This window comes from Onychomys torridus, chromosome 4 (genome assembly GCF_903995425.1).
Source record: "Onychomys torridus chromosome 4, mOncTor1.1, whole genome shotgun sequence".
Lineage (NCBI taxonomy): Eukaryota > Metazoa > Chordata > Mammalia > Rodentia > Cricetidae > Onychomys > Onychomys torridus.
In genome coordinates, this window is record NC_050446.1 from 140430778 (window position 1) to 140455673 (window position 24896).

The window sequence follows — 24896 nt, forward strand, 5'->3', positions numbered from 1 at the left end:
GGAGCTTGACTTGCTTCCTCTCTCTTAAGCTTTCACCTGTGAACCTATAATGAACTTATTTCTAAAAGCTCATCCTCCTCATGGTCCATGACATTCACTTGTGAATTTATGAGACAAGAGTCTGGAGCCATGACTCAGTGGAAGGAGTTTTGCCTGACTCCTAGCTACTGATACCCAAACTCCTGAATTAAGACTGTCTGAGGCTAGAAAGTCTCTGTTATACTCAAGGACCCCACTTTCCTCATTTGGATGAGCCCTCGATGGAGAGGGCATTAGTGTGTCTTTGTTGATTAGCCGAGAGCCTCTCAGTAGACAGTAACCTTATGAACCTCCCGGCAGCCAGATAGTCGTGATGCAGGGCCAAAGATGCAACTCAGATCCCATATCTTTGACAAAGAAGTCATGTAACACAACAGATGAAAAAGGGTTGAAGGAAAAAAATCTACGGAAATAGCCACTTGCCTCTGCCCTGTTCCTTTGCACCTAAGGCCTCCAAAATGCCCCTGGGCTCCTGAGGGTCCCGCCTCCTAGTCACCTCCACTTCTTCATCTTGCTTCTATCTTTCTTCTTGACCAGAGAGGCTTTCCTGGTGTGCAGATTCGGCATTCTTCCTAGACGCCATCCTCGCAGGGCCTGATCTTTGGAGAGCCAAGAGGCTTTTGCTCTTTTCTCTTTCTCTTTCTCTCCCCTCTCCCCTTTGTGGCCGGGTCTCCGTCTAGCCTGTATTGACATGAACTCACTCTGTGGCCTAGGCTTACTCAAACACATGACAGTTCCTGTCCCTCAGGCTCCCTCCTTCTGGGTGACAGGTGTGAACCTCCACTCCTCGTTTTTTCTTCCACCGAGGACAGAGCACAGAACTTTCCTGAAGGGTCACAGGAGAACTAGAGCTGGGCAGGATGCCCTTCATTTAGACATTTCAAGGCCGCTTCCCAGCTGGCAGGAGACACAGCAAACTCAGACCCAGACTCAGAGGAAAGAAACATCTTTATTACAGCTGAGAACTCCACGGGGACTGATGCTGATCATGGACTGCTGGGGCAGGGACTGGGCCTCGGCAAAGCAGCTACTCGAGAATGGTCAGCAGTATGTAATCCTGTGGGGAGAGCAGAGGCCCTGTATGTGCACTCACTCTCCCAGTCTGCTATCCTGGAGCTGCTCCTGACACTCCAGAGAGGACCACGCCTGTGACTAAGAAAGGAGAGCCAGGGACTCTGGATAACGGTGTAGAATGGAGAGGAAGACGGAGTCTTGGGAGTGTTTATGAGGACAGGAAAACACTAGACTTTGGAGCTCTTCCTGAGATACATTGACTAGTGAGCAGAGGACCATGAAGGAATGAATGAACAACCAGGGCAGCCATGGAAGGGTGTGTGTGTGTGTGTGTGTGTTGCACACTGCCCAGCTCCAGATAGTCTTTAAATCACAGTCTGCATGGTGCACTCTGTAACTTGCAACCTGAGCCACGGTACTAGGCAGCTGCAAAGCAGAACAGCAAGTGAGCCTTGCTTTTCCCAGGTCTGGTTATGAGGTAGCACTTCCATGGCTTGAAGCACTGGCTGTGTGTCCTGTCTCTGGTCATTTGGATCTGTCACCCAGGGCAACACCTGACCTGGTGGCTCAGGACTGGTGTCATCATTTTTACGGCAGTCACAAACCCTGGGTTACCTGGATGTATTCTCCATGCCTACTCTGGTGGGGTTTTCTCTTGACTCTCTAAGGTCCCTAGGCTGATGTTCAGGCAGGAACAGCCGTGGTGGGGGCAATAGGGAGGGAGAGACACTGAGTGGCCCCATGAGGCAACAATGCCTGCTGCCTCTTCTACCTCAGGTTCTGGAAGGCAGGCTTCTGTCGTCAGGAATGGGGATGGGAGGCCCAAGGTCTAAGCTTGGGGTCCTAAAGCTCAAGATCGTTCATTTGCCTTTTTGTTTGTCCTTCTCCTTCTTTGTCCTCCTCCTCCTCCTCCTCCTCCTCCTCCTCCTCCTCCTCCTCCTCCTCCTCCTCCTCCTCCTTCTTCTCTTCTGTCCTTCCTTTCTTTCTGACACAGGGTCCCATTATGTAGCCCAGTCTGGCCTGGAACTCAGATCCTCCTGCCCCCACCTCCTGACTTCTGGGATTACACTACCTTAGAAATCATCTCAAGGCAAGAGAAGGAAATAAAGAGTATTTGTGAGCCCTACTCTTCCCACTTACCTACTTCTCCATTTCCTATCTCCCTGTCTCTGGCTCTAACTCTCTCTGTTTCTGTCTCGGTGTCTCTGTCTGTCTCTCTGCCTCTACCTTGCCCCAGTCTGGAGTTTAGTATGGTCATGTTCAGATTTCAGAAGACATTCCATTCTGGGAGATGTATTCTATTAACTGTGAGATTGTGTGTCTGTCTCCCTTCCAACCTGTTTTTCTACAAGTTCCTTTAACTATTTCTTTCACCTTTTTAAAAGGTGTCTTCATTTTTTTCTTTTGTTGGTATCTATTTGTCTGTTTGCATGTCTGAGAGTGTATGCCATGTGGTTTAGGTAGCAGTGGAACCAGGGTGGGTGCCAGGTCCTCTGGAGCTGGGGTTCCAGGTGGTTGTGAGCCAGTGCTGGCTGTGGGTGCTGGGAATGGGCCCTGGGTCCTTCAGGAGAGCAGCAGCACTCTTCGGCACTGACCCACATCCCTGGAACTTTCCCTCCATGGACTTTTCCTCTTTGGGAAGAAAAGGGAGCCAGGACAGGAAGCAGGACAGGCCTGGGGCAGATCCCCAGGCAGCCCCTCAGGGCTCTCTAAGCTTATTCCTGCTTCCTGCCCTGCCCTGGGGTGTTTGCAGAGAGTGGGCACCGGGTACAGCAGCACTGGCTGGGAACCAGGACCCCTCAGTTCTAGGGAGGTGGGTGGTCCTGGCTAAGATAATAGATTGGAGGTCAGATAAAGACTCCTGCTTTGTCACCCTTGCCCTGCTTTTCTGCCTTCCTGAGCCTTGAGCTTCTTCTCAGTCAGAGTGGGGAGAATAGCATTGTCTGTGTAAGGGGAGATGCTCTTGAGGAGCCCTGTGTTCTGGCTTCCTGAGGGACTCATGTTGGCCCCTAAGGCCTCAGTCACTTTTCTATAACAGGTGTCACATACCAGCATGGTAATAGAGAGGCAGAGGGTAGGAGGGGCCTCAGCTTCTAACTTCCTGCTCATTAGCTGAGCATCATGGGGAGACCCCTCCCCCTTCACCTACCTCAGAGAAGTTCACTTGGGCATGGTTGAAGGAGATGCCTTTGATGTTGGGTAGTGGAAGGCCATGCCCTCTGAGCCACTCTGCAAGAGGAAGGCAGGAGCTCAGGGCCTGGTGGTCAGGGCTGTTTGGCAGGTATGCTTGGGAGGTTCTGGGTGGCTACCCTTCCCAGCCAGGGGACCTTCTGCACCCCAATCCCCCTTAATCAGGCAGCCCTGAACAGCAGGTAGCCTAGGGAAGTAGACGTTACTAGAGATGTACAGCTTCTAACATTTCAACATGACATTGCGTCTGCAAATGTGTTGCCCTGGGACACATGCGTCCTGCAAGCCACAGACAGGATACCCCGATCCTCTCCTCGTCACCTTCAGGACCAGTCTTGTTTTTGGAGCTGAGGATCGAACCCAGGGCCTTGAGCTTGCTAGGCGAGCACTCTACCACTGAGCTAAATCCCCAACCCCCCGTGACCAGTCTTTTAAAGGAACATTCTCCTTAAATATATCCCAGACCTGTGACCACGTTTTTAGGAATCTATTCTTCTTTGCAGTGTTTAAGGAAGATACAATTTGTTGAAGATTGAAGGTTTCCTGGTACTCAGGAAACGCATTCTACCTAATGCTCACACTGAGCTTAAGAACTGCTGACATGTTGGTAGAAATAAAACATCTCACAAATAGACGAGACAGGGGTCAGAATCAACTGAAAACCTGAAATGCTAGAAATGTGGCTCCGTTAGACAATATCCACCGACTATATCAAAGAAGGCAAATATTCACAGATATGCTTGCTCGCCAAATATCTGAAAACTAAGCCTCAAATCAGTAAAGTCACAGAGCTGGCCAGCTTGCTATCAGTGCTTGTCAACTCTTTGGCTAACTGATTTTCATAAATGGAGTTGTGAAAAATTGAGGGCCTGGCATGGCCTCCTCCTGTGCCCACCACTCGGTGTTGAGCAGCCTTTCCCACCCCATTTCTCCCAGGCACTCTGGCCTTGGAGTAATCTGGCAATCCCTTGCTGACTTAATGGTCACTTGGAGGTCAGGTGTGGGGTGGATGGAGGAAGAAGAGCCCATGCATTTGTTCTTCCATTGGCCCTCAGACCTCACGGGGTCTCCAGCTTGAGGACCCCTCATTCTAGGTCTCTTCCAAAGGACTTTCCCAAGTCTCCCGACTCGTTTCTTTCTTTCTTTCTTTCTTTCTTTCTTTCTTTCTTTCTTTCTTTCTTTCTTTCTTTCTTTCTTTCTTCCTTCCTTCCTTCCTTCCTTCCTTCCTTCCTTCCTTCCTTCCTTCCTTTCTTTTTTTTTTTTGAAGCTGAGGATCGAACCCAGGGCCTTGTGCTTGCTAGGCGAGCACTCTACCATTGAGCTAAATCCCCAGCCCCAACGACAGTCGTTTATTATCTCAAGTTGTTTCATGTAGCCCTCTTGGGTTTCCTCAATGGCCTTGTACTGCCCTTTTCTCCTTTGGGTGGGATTGTAGTATGAGCAGCACCCCATGGCACTAAGCAGTCTCTTGGCCTGGTGTTTAGACCTTGCGTGACCACATCAACTTCTAGGCCTGGCCCACTTTCTTGGTTGTCTCTTGACCTTTGTGGTGTTCCAGGGTGTGACACACAAGCATTGAGTGAGAGCCTGTGGCGGGCACAGAAAGAGTGAACCCTATCTCTCCAGCCCCTTGCAGGTGGCATCCTTGCCTGTCTGGCCTCTCTGGCTGCCCTGATAGACCTTCTACTGCCCCTTGCTCTGTGCCCAGCTAGTCTCCCGTTTTAAACAGATTTGCTCACTGCATACCCAGACCCTTCCCTGGCTACCAGAGTCCCTCAGGATGGAAACATGGGCAGTGCTTGAGTCTCTGCCAACTTCTCAAAGTGATTGTTCTCCTAATGTGACTCAGAGCACAAAGACCATCAATTGAGAAAGCAAGAAGTCAGGATTCTAGACTCAGCTTGGCCAGAGATTTGCTGAGTTACTTCAGACAAGTCACTTAACCTCTCTGGGTTTATGGAGTGGGCCCATCTGAAAGATGAAAAGACTGAGCTGGATAATCTCTCAGGAGTAAGTGGGGCTGGGCTGTATATCCTATATACATTTCTTTGGTGTGAGTCACTGGACAGGATGCTATGGACACAATGAGAAACGTGAGTACCTGTATCCCTGGGAAACTCACCATGCAGTGGGACACAGGTACTGACCAGGTAGCCATGGAGATGTGTGATGGGCACACACTCTGCCCAAGGAATGGCCATGCTGGGAAGCCCAGGGCTATGGATTGCCCCTCCATCTTCCTGGCTCACCTCCCCATTTGTCTATACTGCCTTGTCTCAGCATCTGAGGAGCCCAGGGTGAGAAGGGAGTTTTGGAAAATTCTGGATTCCTGATAGCTAGAGGGGAGAGTGATGTACTGTGACATCCAGCTTTCAGCTGTTCTAGTCCTATACAAATGCCCACCCTGCTGATCACATTTACAGTGTGAGCTGCCTACTTTAGCCATCTTACTGGCCTCAGTCCATCTGGCATTCCACTTGGGACCATCGACCTGGCCCTGCAGTTGCTGAGGCTGAGTGGCCCCTCCCCCTCTGAGGGCCCCCTCCTTTACAGCCTCCCTGTAGCTGCCCTTCCTGCCACTGGTCCATGCTCTGAGCTTGCATCAGAGTTAGTTGCCTTTGCAACTGCATCTGACAGCTTGGAGAAGTACTGCCTCTTGCTCTGCCTAGGGGCCAGTCTCAACCCTGGCAGCTGTTTGCAGCCCCTGTGGACAGGTCTGGTGCTGCCTCCAGCAATATACTGTGACGTGTGGTCTGACAGAGAGGGACAGTGAGACTTACTGTTATGGTGAGGCAAGAACCGCCTCTTCAGGACCGCCAAGAGCAAGGCCTTCAGATGCTCTTCCTGCAGTGGGGAAACAGTATGCAGTTCAGTTGCATGCAGACTCTATCGGACAGATGCCACACAGATTCTGGAGAAGTCCTACAGATACCACCTTAAAAAATACCCAAAGTCTTCCTGTTCAGGCTGGGCTTGCTTTGAACGCACTATCCTTCTGTCTTGGCTTCCCTAGTGCTGGGATTACAGATGCCGCCACAGCTATCCACATGCCGCTTTCGAAGGACTTTGAAGTTTTGGGGTCAGATTAGTGAAGGGTCAGGGGAACCCTAAGGGGCCCCAAAAGGAGACCCCTCACCACCAGCCAGGTATCATCTCTGTAGGGAAGGAAATGGATGGGTCACAGGGACCAACTTTGGGTCAGTGTGAGAGAAATTCTTCTCGTACTGAGAGCTGCTGGCAGTGGGACACATTGAAACAGCAGGCTTCCCAGCCCTAGGGCTGCACAAGGGGGTCTTGATCAGGACTGTCCCGACTCTGGTAGATGCTTTTTGTCTGGTAGGAGGCTGCTATTACTACATACGTATTTTTACATGTCCATGGTGTTGGTGGCTTATATAGTGTATAAATTGTCACCCTGGTCTCATGGATGCCCTGTGATTTGTCACAGATGATATTCCTGACTGGAGAGAAAAAGAGTCCTAGTGCCATTGACCCAAATTATAAGCAAGTGAAAATCATGTGTTAAGGACCATAATATTCTGTACAGCAGGTCTGCCAGTGAACTCTCCCTACAGAGTTGCTTGGTTTATACACTCAGTTAACCCCATCTCCCTGTGACTCTTCTCTTTTAGGGTTGGAGTCTGTGACACAGGCTTACAGAGAGGACGGGTGGGCTGTGGGGAGGGGCCTACTGTGGCACTATTCTTCCCAAGCAGGAGCAGGAGCAACCCTTGGGGGAAAGGTTCAGGTTGTATCTGCAGTGGTGTGGGCTCAGGGACTGAAGGCCAGTATGTTCAGCCATGTTGCCCAGCTCCCTGCACCCCTATGTTTAGCCTGGAGAACAAGAGTGGCCCTGAAAATTTTACCCCATCCTAGATGACTCCCCACCTCCTTCCCCTTCTCTGACCTATCTGGGAATTTTGTTGGTTAGGACCACCTTCAAAAACGCCAGTTCCTGACTCTTCTGTGCTCAGCCACCACCACATCCCAGGAGCCTCATCCACCTGCTGGCTATGCCTTGCTGTGGGCCCTATTGGCTTCTCTTAGTGTGCGTCTCCTCTGCTCACACTCTCTCAATGAGGCTTCCATCTCAGTCTGAGGAGAGTCACCCCAGTATGACCCGCCTCCACTGCCCCTCTTGATGTCCTGCACTCTGTCCAGAGCCCTGGATCTTTCCTGAACCTTTGGGGGCACATTCAATACTGGGTCTTTGGTTCACCTCTTCCCTGATGTCTCTGGTCTCCCCGCTTCTGCTTAAAGCTCACCCCAATACATCCCCGAGACTCCTTTTTTTTAAAAAAAAGAAATGATTTATTTATTTTTATTTTATGTGCATTGGTGTTTTGCCTGCATATACACCTGTGTGTGTGTGAAGGTGTTGGATCCCCTGGAGTTACAGATAGTTGTGAGCTTTCCTGTGGGTCTTTTGGAAGAACAGCTAGTGCTCTTAGCTGCTGAGCCATCTCTCCAGCTCCCAGACTCCTTTCTGATGTTGCCGATCTCCATACTGACCCTGCTTCTTTCTTCATGGCGCTATCACCTAATTCTATGCTGTATAATTTGCTTTGCTGAAGCTTATATGGGTTTAGGTCTGCTAGCCTGTGAGGAGTGGGGACCTTTGTGCTGATACCCAACTCATCTGTGTACCTAAGGCAAGGCTAGGCATATATATTATATATATATGAAAGAGACAAGCCAGGGCCCCAGAGGCCACATCCTACCCCAGCAGGAGTCAGGGACTCCAGGGTGAGATGAAATTAGGGACAGATTAGGACTTAAGCTTTCAGCCCTATATCAATGACACAGGACTGTTTACATTGCATATGGATCCTTTAGGACACAAGGCTGAAGAAAGGGACTTACCTGCTTCTCGATGATGGTGGGGTAGGGACCCAAGGTGATCACAGCGCTGTTAGGAGTAAGTCAGTGAGTGAGCTGGGGGGGGGGTGTCTAAGTACCTGCCCTGCCCTGGGCACAGAAGGGGGCTGCCATCCCTAACCATCCCTTCTCCTCATCCCCCACTCCCAGCTGTCTTATATTTCCCAAGTTAAAGCCCATTACCTGTGTGGCATGAACTGGAGTTTTAGTTTCTGATTTCTTGAGGAGAACATAGCTTTGGAGAGGATTTGCTGAGATGGATTGAAAGCAGACAGGCAGGGCAGAGTTGGCGCTGTTTCCTACAGAGCCTCCCATGCCCCAATCCTGTCTCATCCCCAACCCAACTTGTGCTCTGTCCCATGGTCCTCACCCTGTACCCATGTCACTGTCTTCCCCATCCTATGCCTATATGGCCTCACTCGGGAAGGGGGCACTGGTGGGGCTGGCCACTCCTGGGCGGCTCAATGGAAAGGTCTTAGTCCTGGAATCATCATTTCTGGAAGCCAGCAGGCTTCTTGCCTGTTGGGATGAACCCAAGGCTTTGTACTAGGCTAGGACTCTACCACTGAGCAACAGTCCCAACTGACTGTATTATTATTATTACTTTATTATTTAAAATGGATTCTTGCTATGTTGGTCTCAGACTTCTGGACTCAAGTGGTCCCTCTGCCTCAGCTTTTCAAGTAGCTGGGATTATAATGTGCACCATCACAACTGGCTCCCCTTGGTTTTGTGGGGGAGTAGCTAGGCCTCTAATTCATATGTGCAGGTTCAGGGCTCTTTGCTACCAGTAGGGGGTAGCTACTTCTTGGTCATACAACGAAGTCTTAGATAAGATTCAAGGACCCCGCTACATCCTTAGGATACCATCCAGTGCACCTGTGGCGCAGTGACTCTTCTGCTTTCTCATCTGAGGCACTTTCCAATTTTGAGGTCAGGGATTTAGAATTGAGCCATTGGAATTTGGGGGCGGGCTATGTTTCCCAGAATTCTCCCCATAATGATTAGTATGGTTGCTTTGTGACTCAGGCATCCCTAGGGGAGTCTTTGAAAGCACTAATAGCACCCTACAGGAGGGTCTGGAGCTGAAACTTCTTCGGAGGTCTTTGGTGAGTACAGAAACCAGTATGTGAATGTCTTAGCAGTAGGCACAGTTGCCCACGTGTAGACTACTAGCAGATGGTGGTCTCCCTGCCCTCAGTCTGCATCTGGAAATCCAGTCCATGCAGTTTCACTCACCCAGGCAACTGCATCAGAGGAGGCATTCTTGGTCCCCTGTAGCATCAGTAAGCCCTGCTGGGTGACTGTGGCCCTGGAGCCATCCAGGTGGACAGTGGGTGGATCTGAGGTGCTGATGACTAGTCCCAGGCTCCCTCTGGTCAGATTATAAACCTGGATTAAGTTAAAGCAGGAAAGGTAGAGGGAGGTAGAGGAAGGTAGAGGTAGAGGTAGAGGCCCTGGCTGGGAAGGGTGGGAACAAGACCCTCTTGTAGGGCACTGGGTTTTTCTTCTAGCCCTACAGCATCTTGCTGTGTGGCTTACAGGAAGTTACTTAGATCCTGTGAACTTCTCTGAGGTAAGATCGCTGGGCATGCACAGTGCTGTGCTGGTTTTGGCAGTTAAAGTATGGATCTACCTCTGAAAGCTGTGTAGCCTGAAACAAGATTCTTTATCCCTCTGTGCTTTACATTTTTCATTCTTATAAAGTACCCACTCCACAGAGTTGTGTGGATTAGATGACCAACTGCGGTGCTCAAGAGACATTAGCACCTACGGTGCTACAGGATTCTCTGCTGTAATTGTTTGCCCATCTGGTGAACAGCAAGTTCTTTGGAGAGTTCAATGCATTCAGATTCTAGAGCAGGGACTGGGTTCAAATCAGGTTCTTCTAGTTACTCAGCAGTGATGAGCCCCACCTTGCTGTTATCTGGGTGAGTCTTAGCAGGGTGGGACATGCTCAGTGGTGAACAATGACAGCCCATGGTCACAGTCACTGTCTTGACTAATTCCTCTTGTCTTACATCCCTGACACTGTAAATGGGTGCACCTACTTCTGGAGTCCACAGCAGAAAAATGGAACATGTCCATGAAGTTCTTTAGGTCCAGCCTGCCTAGCCCAGGGTGCTGAAGGAGGGGCAGGCATCATACCTACCTCTGGCTTGGGCGTCTGAGCACTCAGGGACAACAGCTCCCAGAGGCCAGTTTCCTAGAAAGGTAAAGGCCGGGTCAGCTGTGGCATCCTGAGGGTGTGTCTGAGCAAACTGTAGGCTCAGGGAGATAGCTGCCTCTACTGGACACATTGTCTGCACACGAGTCAGTCTCAGCTCAAGGCCAGTTACATATCTGGCTTTTCAGAGCTGTTATTTGGAAAGATTAACTTTCTGTGGTTTTGATAATTTTTATCCTAACATTTTATTATATATATTTTAGCCAGGGTCTCGTATGTCATGTATCAGTCTTGCCTCAAACTCACTATGTAGCTGAGCTCCTGATCCTCCCACAAGTGCTGGGGTTACAGGTGTGCACAATGTCTGAGATCGAAGCCAGGGCTTTGTGCATACTAGGCAGTCTGCTCACTGAGCCACACCCACAGCCTCTTAACTATGAGAAATGCTACAAACACAGTGAAGCTGAGTTTCATAGAAGACATTTGCATGCTCGACACAGTGTTCTATTAATAATTTCTGCCGTTGCTTTATCATACTCCTACCCATCCATCTATGCTCAACTGATTTTCAGGGAGGTGCTGGGATTGAACTCAGGGCCTCACACATGTTAAGCTCATTTTTGACCTCTGAGCTACCTTGGATCCCTGCTCCATTGGTTTTCCAAAATCACAAATCATCATAGAGAAAACGATAGAAATGTCTGAAGTAAAATTCACTCAATATATCTTTCCTTTTCTCTCTGAATCCAATCTCAGAGGTAACTATTGTTGACATTTTGAAGTATAAGCAAATGGACTTTTTCTGCTCACATACAAGCATGAACAGAGAGGAGCATTCTGGCCCACATAGCCCTATGCCTTGTTAGTGCCACTTAGTGCCAGGACCTGTAGAACCATCTTGTTCTTACTAAGCATTGTGTCTTAGTTTACACTGCCTGTGGTCTTAGTAAGTTTACTAGTTGCTTAGTGATGGGCCACAAATCAACTTTGAGTTTTACTCTGTAGCAAACGTGGCTCTAAGGACTCCCTGCACATGTGCTCCTGCCCACCAGTGTAAGCATTTCTTCATATGTAGGCTTCAATTCTGACTGTCTCAGAACTGTCACATCTGCGGGGGACACAGGGAAGAGCAGGGGGAGACAGGAGACCTCATCTATAGTCAATTCCACTTGTGGGTGACCTTGAACCAGCCACTTCTCCAGTCTGGACACTCATTTGTGTAACTATTTAAAATAACTTTCTTTTGAGCAGTGATATCGGTGGCCTTGCCCATTGTTCCCATCAGCCCTGGGAAGTGCTTATTCTCTACCACCTGTGTGTGCCTCCTCACCACTAGAGGCCAGCCTCAGGTAAGCCTTCCCTAGTGACAATATGCAGGTGGCCTTCTGGCTGTCCTGATTGTTTTAAGCAAGGCTAGCTAGTTAGTTATTGTTGGGATGCACTGTTAGAACCCGACCTCTGCCAGGCCACACACTATATTTACAGTGGCTTCCTCTCACAGATCCGAGTAGGTACCTTCAGAGACTCAACCCTGGGAAGTGAGAACATCAAAGTCCTCACACCCTCACACCCTCATACCCGGCTCCCCACCCCTACCCTACCTCCGCCTGGAGATCACTGGGTCTGGCTGTGGGCTTGTGCTTCCTCTGCCAGGAAGGCTCTTAGCCTGTCTTCAGAGACATTGTTGCCCATTGTCTGTCTGTCTGTGGTGCAAATAACTCCTTACTCCCCAGTAACCCATCTCAGTGTCCCCTTGAACACTCACACCCAAACCTTTCACTTATCACATCCTTTTCTTGTTCAGTTTTCTACTCCCCTATGAGACTCTGATCTCTACATGATAAGAGACCCTGTGTTCATAGGGCCTACCCACATGAGGCTTTCATAAATATCTGTTGTGTAGAATGGGTATGTGGTATGAAAAGAACAATAGGCATGTGAGTGTTCCTCTCCTCAGATAAAGGGGCTTCTGGGAAGGGTTCTGAAGGATGAATAGGAGCTAGTCAGGTTAGACTAGTCAAGTCCAGAGTGGGGAAGTGACTTTTGCTACTGGGGCCTTGGCTTTTTCATGTAAGAAACAGGACAGGAGCATTCTGTCCCTCCTTCCTGCCCACCTCCCAGCTCTCACCGAGGAGTCTTGAGGCTCCACGAAGATCTCCTGGCTCATGGACAGACAGGACAGGATGTCATTGTAGATTTCTAGCCAAAAGGCAAAATCTGCCGTGCTGTCCTGGGCTAATCCTGGGAGAGGTGGGGGAACCACATGCTCCGGCCTTGAAGCCCGCTGATGTGGGCCACAGGGAGTCACAAGCTTCAGAGAAATGGTGGAAGAAAGATGGTCAGTGGGGACAGCTCTCCTGGTGGCACCTGGTCACAGCTCACCTTTCCGACCACAGCAGGCACAGTTTCATTTGAGTCTACCAATAGCATCACCAGGGGGGAGTCATTATGGTCACTATCTGACCACAAGGAAACAAAGGCCTGGGATGGTGACGTCACTCACTCCAATCCCACACAAGAAGAGGTGGAGCTGAGCCCCTGAGTCTGGCTGGCTTCCTGGTTCCCATCAAGCTCCACTCCATTCTCCGAACCCTGGCCTTCCTGGGCCCTCTTCTCCCTCCTACCTTCCATTACAGAGAGACATCAAGGAGCAGGTGGACAGAAGCTGGGCAGTCCTCAGCCATTCTCTGCCCTCCGTTTCCCTGCCTGGGAGCTGACGCAGCTTCTCTCTTGCTGGGTCTGACTCACTCGCCTGTGACCTCCCCATTCTCTTTCCTCTTTTGCTGACCATTCCCTTTTCTCACGCCTCGCTCTCCTGTCTTCCTCTTTCTCCCTTGCTCCCCACCCTGTGAAGTCCCATCTCCCCTTCTCTTTGCCCGTCCACTCCCAGCAGGTTCCCCAAGGGCCCATGGTAGCCTAGGGTTGCCAACCTGCACTGTCATCAGGATGGCTCCCTCTGTGAACTCGGTGTTGGTCACATAGTACTGGAAATCATCAGGACCCGAGATGATTGGAGCTGTGGAGCAGAAATGAAACCTAACTCAGCCGGAAGTAGAGGTGGGAAGGATGTTGCGGGAGGCAGGGAGAAATCCCTTTTCCTCTGCTCAGCCTTAAGTCCCTTGATGGCTGAGCACATGCTTCCTAGAACAAGGGACAGTTATTGCATGCTGTCATTTGTGCCAGGTCGTTAATATTATTCTAACAGGCGTTATCTGTGGGCCTTTCATTGATCCTGTTTGACAGATGGGGAAACTGAGGCTTGGAGGGGAAGTGACATATAAAGGTTACAAGCCATGTTGTCCCCTCTTTTTCCCCGTTAGAAAGTATCCCCCCTGTAGGTAGGACTGTCCTGTCTCTGGGTATATTCCTATAGACACATGGCAAGGGACAGTTGACCAGCAGCAACATACGAAGAGCGATGTGTAGCAGGTCTTCCAGCAGGAAGTTGAGCAGGTTTGTGGCCTCAGGGCACACCTAGAGAGAAGGGAAGTGGGGGTCCTGCTGGCATGAGGCCGAGGTGGAGAGGCTCTCTTGGGGGAACGCCCCTCCCCTTGGCGACTCACTATCTTCTGGAGGAGGAATGGCAGGGATTCCTCCAGGATCTCAGTCACCAGATTCAGCAGCTGGTTGGGCAACAGGGTCTCTGTTCTAGGGGAGGGATGACAAGGTAGAGACAGCCATGCGGTGCACCAAAGGTGTGGGCAGGGAAGGGGGAGGTGAGCACCACTGAAGCAGGACAGCAGGACCCACATCGACGACTTTTCCTTCCCTGGCATTCCCACCTCCTCTCCATTTTCTTCCTCCTGTCTTCCCCCTCCATGTGTGTTCTCTCCAGTTTTCTGCATTATGTCTTGATTCGTATTCTCTCCTTCATAAAGGTCTTTGGGATTTTCAAGCAGAACGTGGCCCCACTGGCGATGGAGAGATCATGTCCTGCTTCCTGGAGGCTTTGGGTTGTGTCAAATGATGAATGATCATCTCCATGGGTGTCAGTTTCTGTGCTATGTGAGTGGGTTAGTACATCTCCTCCCCAGGACCACTCCATGTGGGCTGGGTATCATAAGCAATGCAAATGAGGCTCCCAGAAGTCAGGACCTGGCCAGGACCCACTGTTAGGATTAGCTAAGCAGAGGTTGAGTCTTAACCATGACCTTCAGTGTGGAGGCAGGAGAGGCTGACAGACAGGTGACATGGACAGTCTGTGGCTTTGAAGGAGAGGCAGCCTGAGCTCTGGGTTTCAGAGAAACCACTGCAGAAAGGGTTGGGCCAGTGCAGGAGGAGCCACTACCTATCACAGCCAGGGGAGGCTCAGAAGCACCAGGTACTCACTGCTTCAGGATCTCAACGTTCAGGCTTCCAGGGGGCGCGTGGCACTCCTCCAAGGCCACCTGGGTCTTGTTCCCTGTCTGCTCCAGCCGTACGCCAATGCGTATGTTCTTGATGGCTTCTAGCCATAGGATCCTGTAGGGACAGTATGTCTGGGCAGGCTCCCAGCCAGACTCCAAGGTTGAGACCAAGTCATGAACTGGCTGTTGCTGCTGCCAGCAGGCTTACATTAGAAACTAGGAGAGCTATTTAAAATATGGAATCTGTTGGCAGACTGGGCAGCACCGAGCCAGTGTCCTCACAGGGCAACAGACACCTGCCCAGAGTGTGACCTTGAGATGGGACACATTGTCTCCCAATTGCTGAGGTCCTGTGGGTCATGAATCTTACTATTGCTACACTATCCTAACCAAGGCGACAATATGTTCCTCTGGGAGCAGAGACACATTTCTCAGGGCCCCCTACTCTGTCATAGTGTTTCCTTGGGTTTGTATCTGTCACCCAAGCACTAACGAAGGGTACTGCTTAGCTCCCAACTAAGCAGAACCATCCTAGGGGGAATGGTCATAGAATGCTCTGCCATTAAGTGGTAAGGTCACACCAAAAAGTCATATTCACCAGAAAGGCAGGAGCTGGCATGTTTCAAAGTAGCATCCCTACTTCACAAGCCAACATGAGTCTGTGTCACTGCTGTTGCAGATGTCCACATGTACAACCACTCACAGTTCAGAGCTATGCAGGTGGACACTTTGCTTCCTGTAGCAGGGAACTGGAATTATACCTGGTTACAGACTCATGTCCAGGGAATGGATACTCTTGCTTCAGCTGCCCAGCCCAGGAATCCCGGACTCTTCCTAGACTGCCCCATTAGTGTCAGTGTGCCCACATGCACAGATAGCATGGGAGAGGGCTCTCACAGCAGACTCACTGTATGATCCTGGGCAGGCAGGGCTCTTCTCCATTCTATACCTGTTTCCTCAGAAGTCAGTCTTTGAAACATGCCCAAGCGGAAAGGACTTGTGATCCTTGTAGTGGCACATGGCTTTTGTTAGTCTCGCTTCCTGGCAGCATGTGGGGAGGAAGTACCATGGGCACTTACTCTAGGAGCGAGAGGTACAGTTTGCAGCGCATTGTGATCTGCAGCAGGCTGTCACTTAGAATTTCCAGGGTGACTTCTGGCCCCTTGGCATCTTCTATGACCAACCTATGGGAGGCATGTGGGTGATGTGTCTGGCTCCATGTGTGTCTGGAGTAGCTAGAATGGGAGCTGATGTCAGAAGAAGTGGAGACAGCTTTGGGATAGTCTGTCCTTGCCCGCTGGCCTGCCAGAGACCACAGAACTCAGCTTCTAGTTTCTAAGCCTTGAGGATTTTGCCCTTCTCTGGTCAGCCTCTGAAAAACCAGGAACTATGGCTTAAGGCTGTGCACACACAGTCATCTGCATCCAAGTACAAGCCTCTGGGGCTGAGGCTGTGGCTCAGTGGGAGAAACCTTGCCTTGGGAGCCCAGGGTTGATGCTTAGGTCTAGGGAATAAAGCTCTGTGAGCATCTCAAAAAAAAAAAAAAAAAGCCAGCAGGCAAGAGTGTGGAGATGCAAGAGTCCTGGGCAGCCCCTCTGCCATGCATGAAGAAGCTATGGGTTCTGCTGAGCATCCTCAAGCACTGTGTTCCCTTCTGAGGGCTCAGCTGTCTCCTGTCCCTGGCTCAGAGGGGTCAAGGTTGCAACTGGTGATTCCCCTGGAGCCAGTGAGTCAGGCAGCAACATGTTCTCTCACAGGGGAAACCTGACCACCAGCATGGGGCTTTCTGGAGGGGATTTTCCCCCCTGTTTGTTTCAAAACAGGGTCTCAAACAGCCTGGGCTAGTCTCACACCTCCTACGTAGCTAAGGATGGAACTTCTGATGCTCTTGCCCAGCCTGGAGGATATTTTTAGGATCAGACCATGTTGTACTTTCCTTTGTCCCCTCCAAGCCATGTCCTGGGATAGGATAGACTTATAGCCATGGCATGACTACCCCAGTGGGGTGGGGGAATCAGTGGACAGTGCCAATACTTGGCATGGCTGGCATGGTATTTGACTATGTTGCCTCCCAACTCTCCCTGGGCAGTTCTCCTCATACTATAATTCTGTAAGTTCTTACTCCATTTCACACCCACCAGAAAATCCCTTTTGGAGCCTGGGGTCTTAGGACCTATGGGTCTTTCCTGGCTCATGTTGGGGAGGGACTCATGCATTCAGGGCTGAGCCTGTGGCTGTGCAGGTCACCTTGAGGGAGACATGCCCTCAGTCAAACTCAGTGCCATTCATTAAGGCAGGTTCTTGTTCTGCAAGGAGGCTCCAACCCAGGGCTTTCAGGGCTGAGCAGACAGCATGGTGGGGCATCTGGGGACTGGCTAAGGGACTATAGACCTGACACTAACATTGACATGTGGAAGGTCAGGACAGGTGTGGCCAGATTTTCATTTTAAGGACAATCAGAATTATGGGTGAAGTCATACTATACATACATCCTAGCCTAGACTATAACCCAACATAGCTGTGTTCTTACAGAGAGGGAATTTGGACCCAGGAGGATACCCTGTGAGATAGCAGTATCAGGCAGCAGGTACCAGCCCCAGTGATTGCTAGTGGATGCCAGGAGCAAGGACTGAGCCAAGCTTCCAGGAAGCAGGGGCAGACCCCTGCCCTGGCCTCCATCTTCCGCAGGGAGACCACTTGGCTCTGAACACTTTAGTGTGGCTGTCCTGGCAAACTGATACAATTGGGAAACCTGTACTTTGAGGAAAATTCTTGTTATTCAAAGGTAGGTGATTAACTGAAACTACTTTGGAAACACTATTCCGATTTGTAAAGTGGGGGACCACAGAGGACGCTGCACCACCAACCCACTTTAGTGTAGACCTGCTTCCCTCCTAGGGGTGTTTGGAGAGGCCTGGAAAGGTAGCCACACAGTAGGAGGAAACCTGCTTCGTGCATTTGAGGTTGGGGAGACGCTGTGGACCCCAGGTTGCCAGCCCACCTTTGTTCCACTTGACGGGGAAAAGCCTCCTGAAGGAGAAGAGAGGCAGAGGCTGCCTTGCTGGCCACTCACCCAGCTGTCTCTAGTAGCTTCTTCAGCTCAGGCATCATCTTCCCAGAGAGCAGGTCCCCCACAAGTGACAGGTCCAGCCCACTCTTCTTCCCAACAAACTCCTTTTTGACGAAGGGCAGACGGTCCAGGACAGACACACCCTCACTTGGGGATCCAGTCACAGGCATCCTGATGATACCTTTCAGGACCTCATGTTCTAGGAATAGATCTGAAATATCTGGGAACAGAGCATCTCCTCAGGGTCCATTCAGCCATTCAGCAAACACTCACTGGCACCTGTGCCCAACTGGCAAATAAGATGGCCATTCATCAGCAAGTACATATGAGGACACCAGAGCTCAGGACTCACTGTATTACCCAGGTTGGTCTCAATGCCTAGGCTCAAGTCACTCTCCGGGCTCAGTCTCAGCTTGCCACCAAACTCAGTCAGCAAGTCTGGGCTCAGGGAGCAGCATGGTTCCCACTGCCCCGGAGTCGACATGTTAGCCAGGGAGAAAGACAAACTTATACTCAGGTCAGCAAGTAAAGTATGTTTTGTTATAAAGAAAATGAAACAGGGCTGAGTCAAAGCATGGTGAGTGAGGAGCATCTGCTTTGGACATGATGGTCTGGGAGAGCTGCTCTGAGGAGGAGGAGGACGAGGCTTGGGACAGACATCTCACGGAAGTGAAAGATCTCATTACGGAAGGTTCCAGGGAGAATCACAGCTCATACAAAGGCCTCAAGGTTATGAGCATGGTGAATTTGCAAACCAGATCCTGGAGCTGGGACAAGAAGCACCTCACAGACAAGAGGCAGGAAGAACAGTAGACAGACAGACAGGCTGACAGACAGGTTGGCAGGAGCTGTATCTGGACAAGGCCATTGAGGTTTCACCAGAGGGCTGTGGGAGCCAGAAGGATAGACCTAACTGCTATAGGGAGATCAGAAGAGGTTTCTTCAGGAGAGGAGCTAAGGACTTTGTCTTGCAGGCCCAGTTGGAGTATACTACACTGAAGAGGGGAGGAAGGGGGAAGGGCCCACACCAGCCCAAGGAGGCAGCCATGACCTCTATGTGGTGGACAGGGTAGGTGGTGGGGAAGACTCTGGAGGTATGGGGGCTTTGAATATCAGGGTGAGGACTACCCATGACAAGTGGGCCATGCAGATGTTAGAACCGAGGAGGGACAAGGACAGCAGGGAAGGCTGGTAAGTGGGAGGCCAGAGGAGGACAAGCCCAGAGCTGTCCCCTGCTCTGCCCTTTTGGAGCTCGTGCCTCTCCAAGCTCACTCCTTGAGACTCACTTGTTTCCAGCCATCTCTCGTTGAACCGCAGGAGGAGAGGACTATGGGTTGTCCCTTGGGCTTGGTGCAGCAGCCCCCAGCACAACAGCGGTGTCCACATCAGCAGCATTCTCCCGTTGGGACCTGTGGGCATGGAAGTGAGAGCTCCTGTCCTCTCCAGGGACCCGCAGCCCTGTGTCCCCCACTCTATACCCTCTATATCCATCTTTTTAAGTCTTAACAGTCCTGCTCTGGGCCCAACTTGCTCATGGTGATACAGTAAGTGGCAGAGCTTGGATCCGAACCTAGCATGACTGAGTGCTAAGAATCTCTGCTTTATTTCACCACGTGACAATGGGGCACAGCCTGAGTATGCGGGTGCTGCCAATTTTGTCCTTACCACTCTCTGAATGGACCTTCTAGAGTCTCTCAGGCCGGTGTCACCAGCTTTCTTAAAGGACTAGTTTTATACGCCAAGCTCTGGAGTGAGGGGTGGGCACGTGATGGGAAGTCAAGGCCCCTGGCCAGGTCTTGGCACGCTCAGGAGTTCTTCAGGGGAAGAATCACTCCTCTTGGCCCCCTGTAGCCAGGGGCTTTTGGCCAAAACTGATAAAGCCTGGTACTGAGGTGGGGGTGGGGACAGGAGGGGCAAGCTCAGCAGACCCCAAGGAGGAAGTGGGCTGGGCCTGGGCCCTTCCTGTTGGCACATCTTCAGCTCTTGTGAGGGGTGCAGAGGCTGCTAATGCAAGATGTGACTAGCATGGAGCCCAAGGGGGTGAGGATATGTGTGCATGTGGCGTGTGTGTGTGTGTGTGTGTGTGTGTGTGTGTGTGTGTGTGTGTGTGTAGCAGTTGAGAGGCAAAGATAAGGGTAGCAGTGTCCGTGGTCACCTTGTCACTGTATTCTCATGCCTTTCCTATGTATGTCACCTAGGCTCTCATCATTTCTGCCCAGCCGTGGTCACCAAAATTGCAGACAGGCCCTGGAATGGTTGCTGTGACTGTGTAGGAGCTGAGAAATGGAGAACAAGTCATGTTCATTCCTTTCTAAACCTCATTCAGAATATGATAAACATGCCTATGGCTTTGGGGGGTTGGTGAAGGTCACTGTGGTAATTCATACAGATGTGAGCACAGGGCCCAGTGCACAGGAAGGGTTAACAAACTGTTAGGACTATTTACATTCTATACATAAGGGAGCTGAGATGCAGAAGGATAAATACCTCCGTCAAGGTCAGTAGCTTTCCCAGGGAAAGTTGGGATTTGATGTCAGGGCCCAGAAAGGGCACCAGGATTTGTTGGTTCTACACAGCAGTTCCAGCCCTGAATTCTCGCCACCTAGCTGTGCAGAGACCCTGCCTTGTGGGGACCCAGTCCACCTTGCTTCTGTATGCATCTAGCTAGGTGAAGATGGCTCCTTTCTTATTACATGGCATGGCCACCCCTGAGCAGACAGGACTATCTCCAGTTGGCTTGGGATCTTCTCCTTTACAGTCCAGGGCACAAGCAGGGTGGATGTTCGCTTCAGCTTTATTTTCTTTTTGTTTGAAATTTAGTTCTTTGAGATTATAATATCATTATACCATGTCTCCCCTTCCTTCCCCACCCTTTATTCCGTGAGTTTCAGCTCTCACCTGGAGATTCAGGGATGAGAACTAGCAGAAGATGGAGTCCCAGGGAAACAGCAGATACCCAGAAAGTGCAGGGTTGACCTCGGCTTGCTTTGAAGCTCTTCCTTTAGCAGACAGCACAGGCTGGCAGTGAATGCTCACGTGATTTGGTGGAATATGTTGGAGAAGACTAGGCTCTTTTTTTTTTTAATTTATTTTTTTTAAAATTTATGTGTAGGTGTGTGTGCCTGAATGAGTTTATGTGAACCATGTGTATGCAGATGCTTCGGCAGCCAGAGGACACCAGATTCCCTGGAACCGTAGTTACAGGTGGTAGGGAGCTTCCTGATAAAGGTGCTGGGTCTTCTGTAAGAACAGTAAACACTCTTGATCTCTGATCCACCTCTCCAGCCCAAAGAGTGGGGGTCTTTTTTGTTTTATTTCATGTGTAACGGTGTTTTGCCCATCTTTATGTCTTGTACACCCATATGTGAGCTTGGTGCATACAGAAGCCAGAGAGGAGGCATTGGATTTCCTGCCAATGGAGTTACTGATGGTTGTGAGCCTTGATGTAGGCTCTGGGAATTGAACCCAGAGCCTCTGGAAGAGCAGCCAAGTGCTCTTCACCAATGATACATCTCTCTAGGCCCAAGATTTAAGTCTTTTTAAATATAAGATCTTTATTGACAGGTAATTCATATAGTATACAATTTTCCTGTTTGCACAACTTGATAGACTTTAGTTCAGCATCCTCATAGACCCATGACACCATCATCACTTCCTTTTTTAGAACATCGCTGTCTTCAATTTCTCTCTCTCTCTCTCTCTCTCTCTCTCTCTCTCTCTCTCTCTCTCTCTAATGCCGAATGCCGTTTGTTGAAGGAGGGAGGAAGTCTTAAATACAGGCTTCCAGCACAATGGGAGAACCCTGGAGAGCAGAAGTTCGCTTGTGATTTTTTTTTTTTTTGAGCTGAGGATCGAATCCAGGGCCTTGTGCTTGCTAGGCAAGCACTCTACCACTGAGCTAAATCCCCAACCCTGCTTCTGATGTTTTACAATCTTGCATCTAAGCTGTTAATACCCAATATGCTGGATACACAGACAAGGAGCTTCCCTTAAGCATTCAGGAGGGTGGAATCTCGCAGGGAATTAGCCTAGGGAGAATATCAAGGCCAAGGTCAGCAAGCAAGGCAACAGTTGCCCAAAATGGGGGCCAGGGCCCTACAGGGCCCCCCCTTTTACTAAAAAATGAACTTCTGACTTAGGTTGCATGGGACGTCAGCAGGTCACCTTACCCATCATGGAGACACCTGCCCAGGCCACACAGGTGCTCTGTCTTAGGTTGGTGAGAGCCCCCAGGCATTACCCGCCTCTGAATACTCATTATCATATAGGCTCAATCCTGTGAGAGCTGCAGAGTTAACTGTTGCCAAAGATCTCTAAGTGGCGCTGGGCTTGCAATCTGTGTGTTCAACACAGAAAAGACCAACAGATATCTTAACCCACCCATAGCTGGTAGGCTAAAGGCAACTGAGCCATTCCCTTCCTTAATGAGCCTTACTGCTAATTGGAGTCCTTGTGAGATGGTATCCCGAAAGCAAATGGAACTTGAGGTTGTAAATTTATACTTTCAAAGCCAATTGAAATGTATATAACTATTGATTTAAATTTGTCATGCCCAATAGAAGATTTGAGTCTTTTTGAAACATGGTCTTGTGATGTAGCCCAGGCTAGTCTCCAACTAGTAATCCTCCTGCCTCAGCCTTCCAAGGAGCTGGGATCATAGATGGGAGTCACTAAAGGATAATATGTAAGACCTCACCTGGAATTTTCTCTTTGCTGTTTCTGAGACTCAGATTAAAGAGAAGGAGTTTTTTCTCTGTCAAGGAAGGGTGCAGAGGCTCAGAGCCTTGCCTGTGGGATTTGGGAACCCCTACCTCTAGGGCCTCCTGTCCCTAGTCAGGGATGGCGTTTCAGGGTCCTGTCATTGAAGGCCAGCTCAGGAGCACTTACTCTTCTTTGCCATGGAAGGTAGAGAACAGAAGAGGGTGGGTGGGGAAGGAGCCTGAAAGATCAGACAGTGACAGGCTGCTGATTGGTGGTGATGGTGACTTACCAGAACCCCAGTTTGCCACCTAGTGAGGGGAGAGACTTGCCATAGTCTGTGGGGGAAGGTAGGTGATTAGTCACCTCTAAGATCCCTCTAGTGTTAACCACATGGAGCAAATGGTCATGGTTCGGGTCCCCAGCAGTAGACTGATATCCAGATTTGAGTGGCATGTATTTAGGAGATGACCCACACAAACGTAGGGAGTGGGATGTGACCAGCTGCTGAGGGTACCCAAGCTCCTTCCTGTGGGAGAGTGGGAGCCACAGGAGAGCTGGGGTCTCAGAGCTGTTCTTTGCCCAGGGAGTAAGGATCCTGGACTTCTTCATCTGCCACTCTAGGAGGCCCCAGGGGATGACGGACTTGGAGAGCCTTGGCCATATTAGGGAAAAGTCTTCATGCCTGGCCGCTCAAATCTGGAAGAACCCACCTTGTGGGGAACAGGTGGCACTGCAGACCTCTGTCTGACAGAGATGATGCCCTGACACCAAGTACTGTCCCTTCCCAGATGCCACCCCTGTCTTCCTGTAAGGGCTTTTCCATGACTGAAGGCTTGGTTGGGTGTGGGTGCAACCCAGGCCTAAAGAACAGAGGCCTATTGTCTTGTCCCAGAACACCGAGGCTTCAGGGAAGCCACAGAGACAATGGCCCTCACGCATGTCTAAGTAGGAAAGGTCTGGGTGATAAAGTGTTCCTTGAGGTCGGTGACAAGTGCCTGTTATGCCATGGTGCCACTGGCTGAGTGCCAACAGGTGCTTCATTTAATCCTAACCTCAGCTCTGCAAGGTGAGAACCATGGACCTCCCTACGTGACAGAGAAGGGCACAGAGGCCCACTAGGGGAAGCTGCTTCCTGTTTGTCTGTTTTCAGAACCACAGGGCTCAGAGAGCATATGACCAACAAGATCAAAAAAATGGGTGTCCCTGCCTCAAAAGCCACCCAAAAGGGTGGTGATCCCAACTGTGGCTACTATCCTTCTGTGGTCATCACAAAGACTTATCCAGGTTGGCTCAGAGGTGTCTGAACCCCATCCATATGTCTCTGTTCATATCCCAGGCCTGCCAGAGGCAGAGTGACTCCCATGCTGGACAAAACCACCCTGACAACAAGAGCCACTGGCAAGTGTTTATTGATTGCAGGGGGATAGTCTACATAGATGGCTCCCATACTTCCAGCTGGGACCTGGCCTGTTCTGGCCAGCTACTATCCAGGTCTTCATCAGGAGGGAGGAGAGCCAGGGTTCTAGGAGGAGGCTGGGGTGAGCTTGAGGGCACCCTGGAATTGCAGAGGAGTCAATCTGGTTAGATTTTGCTTTGCTTTGCTTTTCACTTCCTACCTTTTTGGGGGTTGCCCTGCTTTTGTTCTCCATGAAGCTTCGAAGCCTGGGTGTTGGGGGAACAGTCGTGACTTTGAACATGTGTGTGTAGAGTGCATAACACAGTCAGAAGTGGAGTGTTTGTGTATGCACAGTAGTATCTTCCAGCACTCTGTGGCCCAGTCAAGGTGTGTGTGTGTGTGTGTGTGTGTGTGTGTGTGTGTGTGTGTGTGCGCGCGCAGTGGCTGGATTGTGTAGGATAGTTGTCTTCAAGCCCATGGTGGAGCTCTAAGAAATTTTGTAAATGCAGATTCCTGGCTGTCTCTAGAGGACACCTGAGTTTTAAAACTTGCTCTGGTTTATCCCTTGGGGTTGTTCTCTGATCTCTTCTCAGCTCCAAGCAAAGTAGAAGTGAGTGATGAGCACATGACCCTTGTCACCTGTGTTCTGCCCTCTCCTCTCATATGCTGGCCTTAGCTCACTCTGTTTTCACTCTCTTCCCACTAATTTAGATGTGTAGTGTCACCAGCTCTAGAACACAGTCAATGAATTGCTGGCCACAGAGAAACCAATAGAGCAAAAATTGGACATTTGGAAATAGGGGGAATATGGACTTAGATCTGTGGATTTCTCTGTAATTAAATGACTCAGGAGCTTGGTTGCCCTAATGGGCAGCTTGGGGGCAAATGGGGACTTGTAAGAGTCACGGGTTTGGCCCAAAGTGCCTCTGTAGAGTGAGGCTGAACACCGTGTCACAGAAGGGCGGTCAGCAAGTTGCCTGTGGGCTTTCTCATCGCTCTGACTGTTTTAGCATCCTTCCCTCTACTACGGAGCCAGAGGCTTCCTTCTGTTTGGTTCATGGTTGTGGCCAGTGTCTGTATGCAGTAGGTGCTTAA

The 24896-nt window shown here is 50.3% G+C and overlaps 2 protein-coding genes across 3 annotated transcripts in view; both read right to left on the reverse strand.

Moving 5' to 3' along the window:
* Positions 1 to 1066: 1066 nt before the first annotated feature.
* Positions 1067 to 19099, reverse strand: LOC118581498. The gene is made up of 15 exons (XM_036183657.1): positions 18991 to 19099; positions 17708 to 17924; positions 15714 to 15818; positions 14618 to 14749; positions 13852 to 13936; positions 13699 to 13762; positions 13219 to 13304; positions 12417 to 12599; positions 10274 to 10327; positions 9361 to 9513; positions 8305 to 8372; positions 8107 to 8152; positions 6024 to 6087; positions 3203 to 3282; positions 1067 to 1096 (listed from the first exon to the last, which is right to left on the reverse strand). Exons 1-15 carry the CDS (start codon positions 19097 to 19099, stop codon positions 1067 to 1069), a joined length of 1476 nt encoding a protein of 491 aa, XP_036039550.1.
* Positions 19100 to 23797: 4698 nt separating this feature from the next.
* The window catches only part of Bpifb1 (BPI fold containing family B member 1), a 33355-nt gene continuing 32256 nt past the window's right edge, over positions 23798 to 24896 (reverse strand). For both annotated transcript variants that reach the window (XM_036186412.1, XM_036186411.1), the window contains exon 16: positions 23798 to 23960. In XM_036186412.1, the coding sequence (XP_036042305.1) occupies positions 23928 to 23960 (33 nt within the window). In that variant the 3' untranslated portion in view covers positions 23798 to 23927. The remainder of the gene's footprint in view (positions 23961 to 24896) is intronic.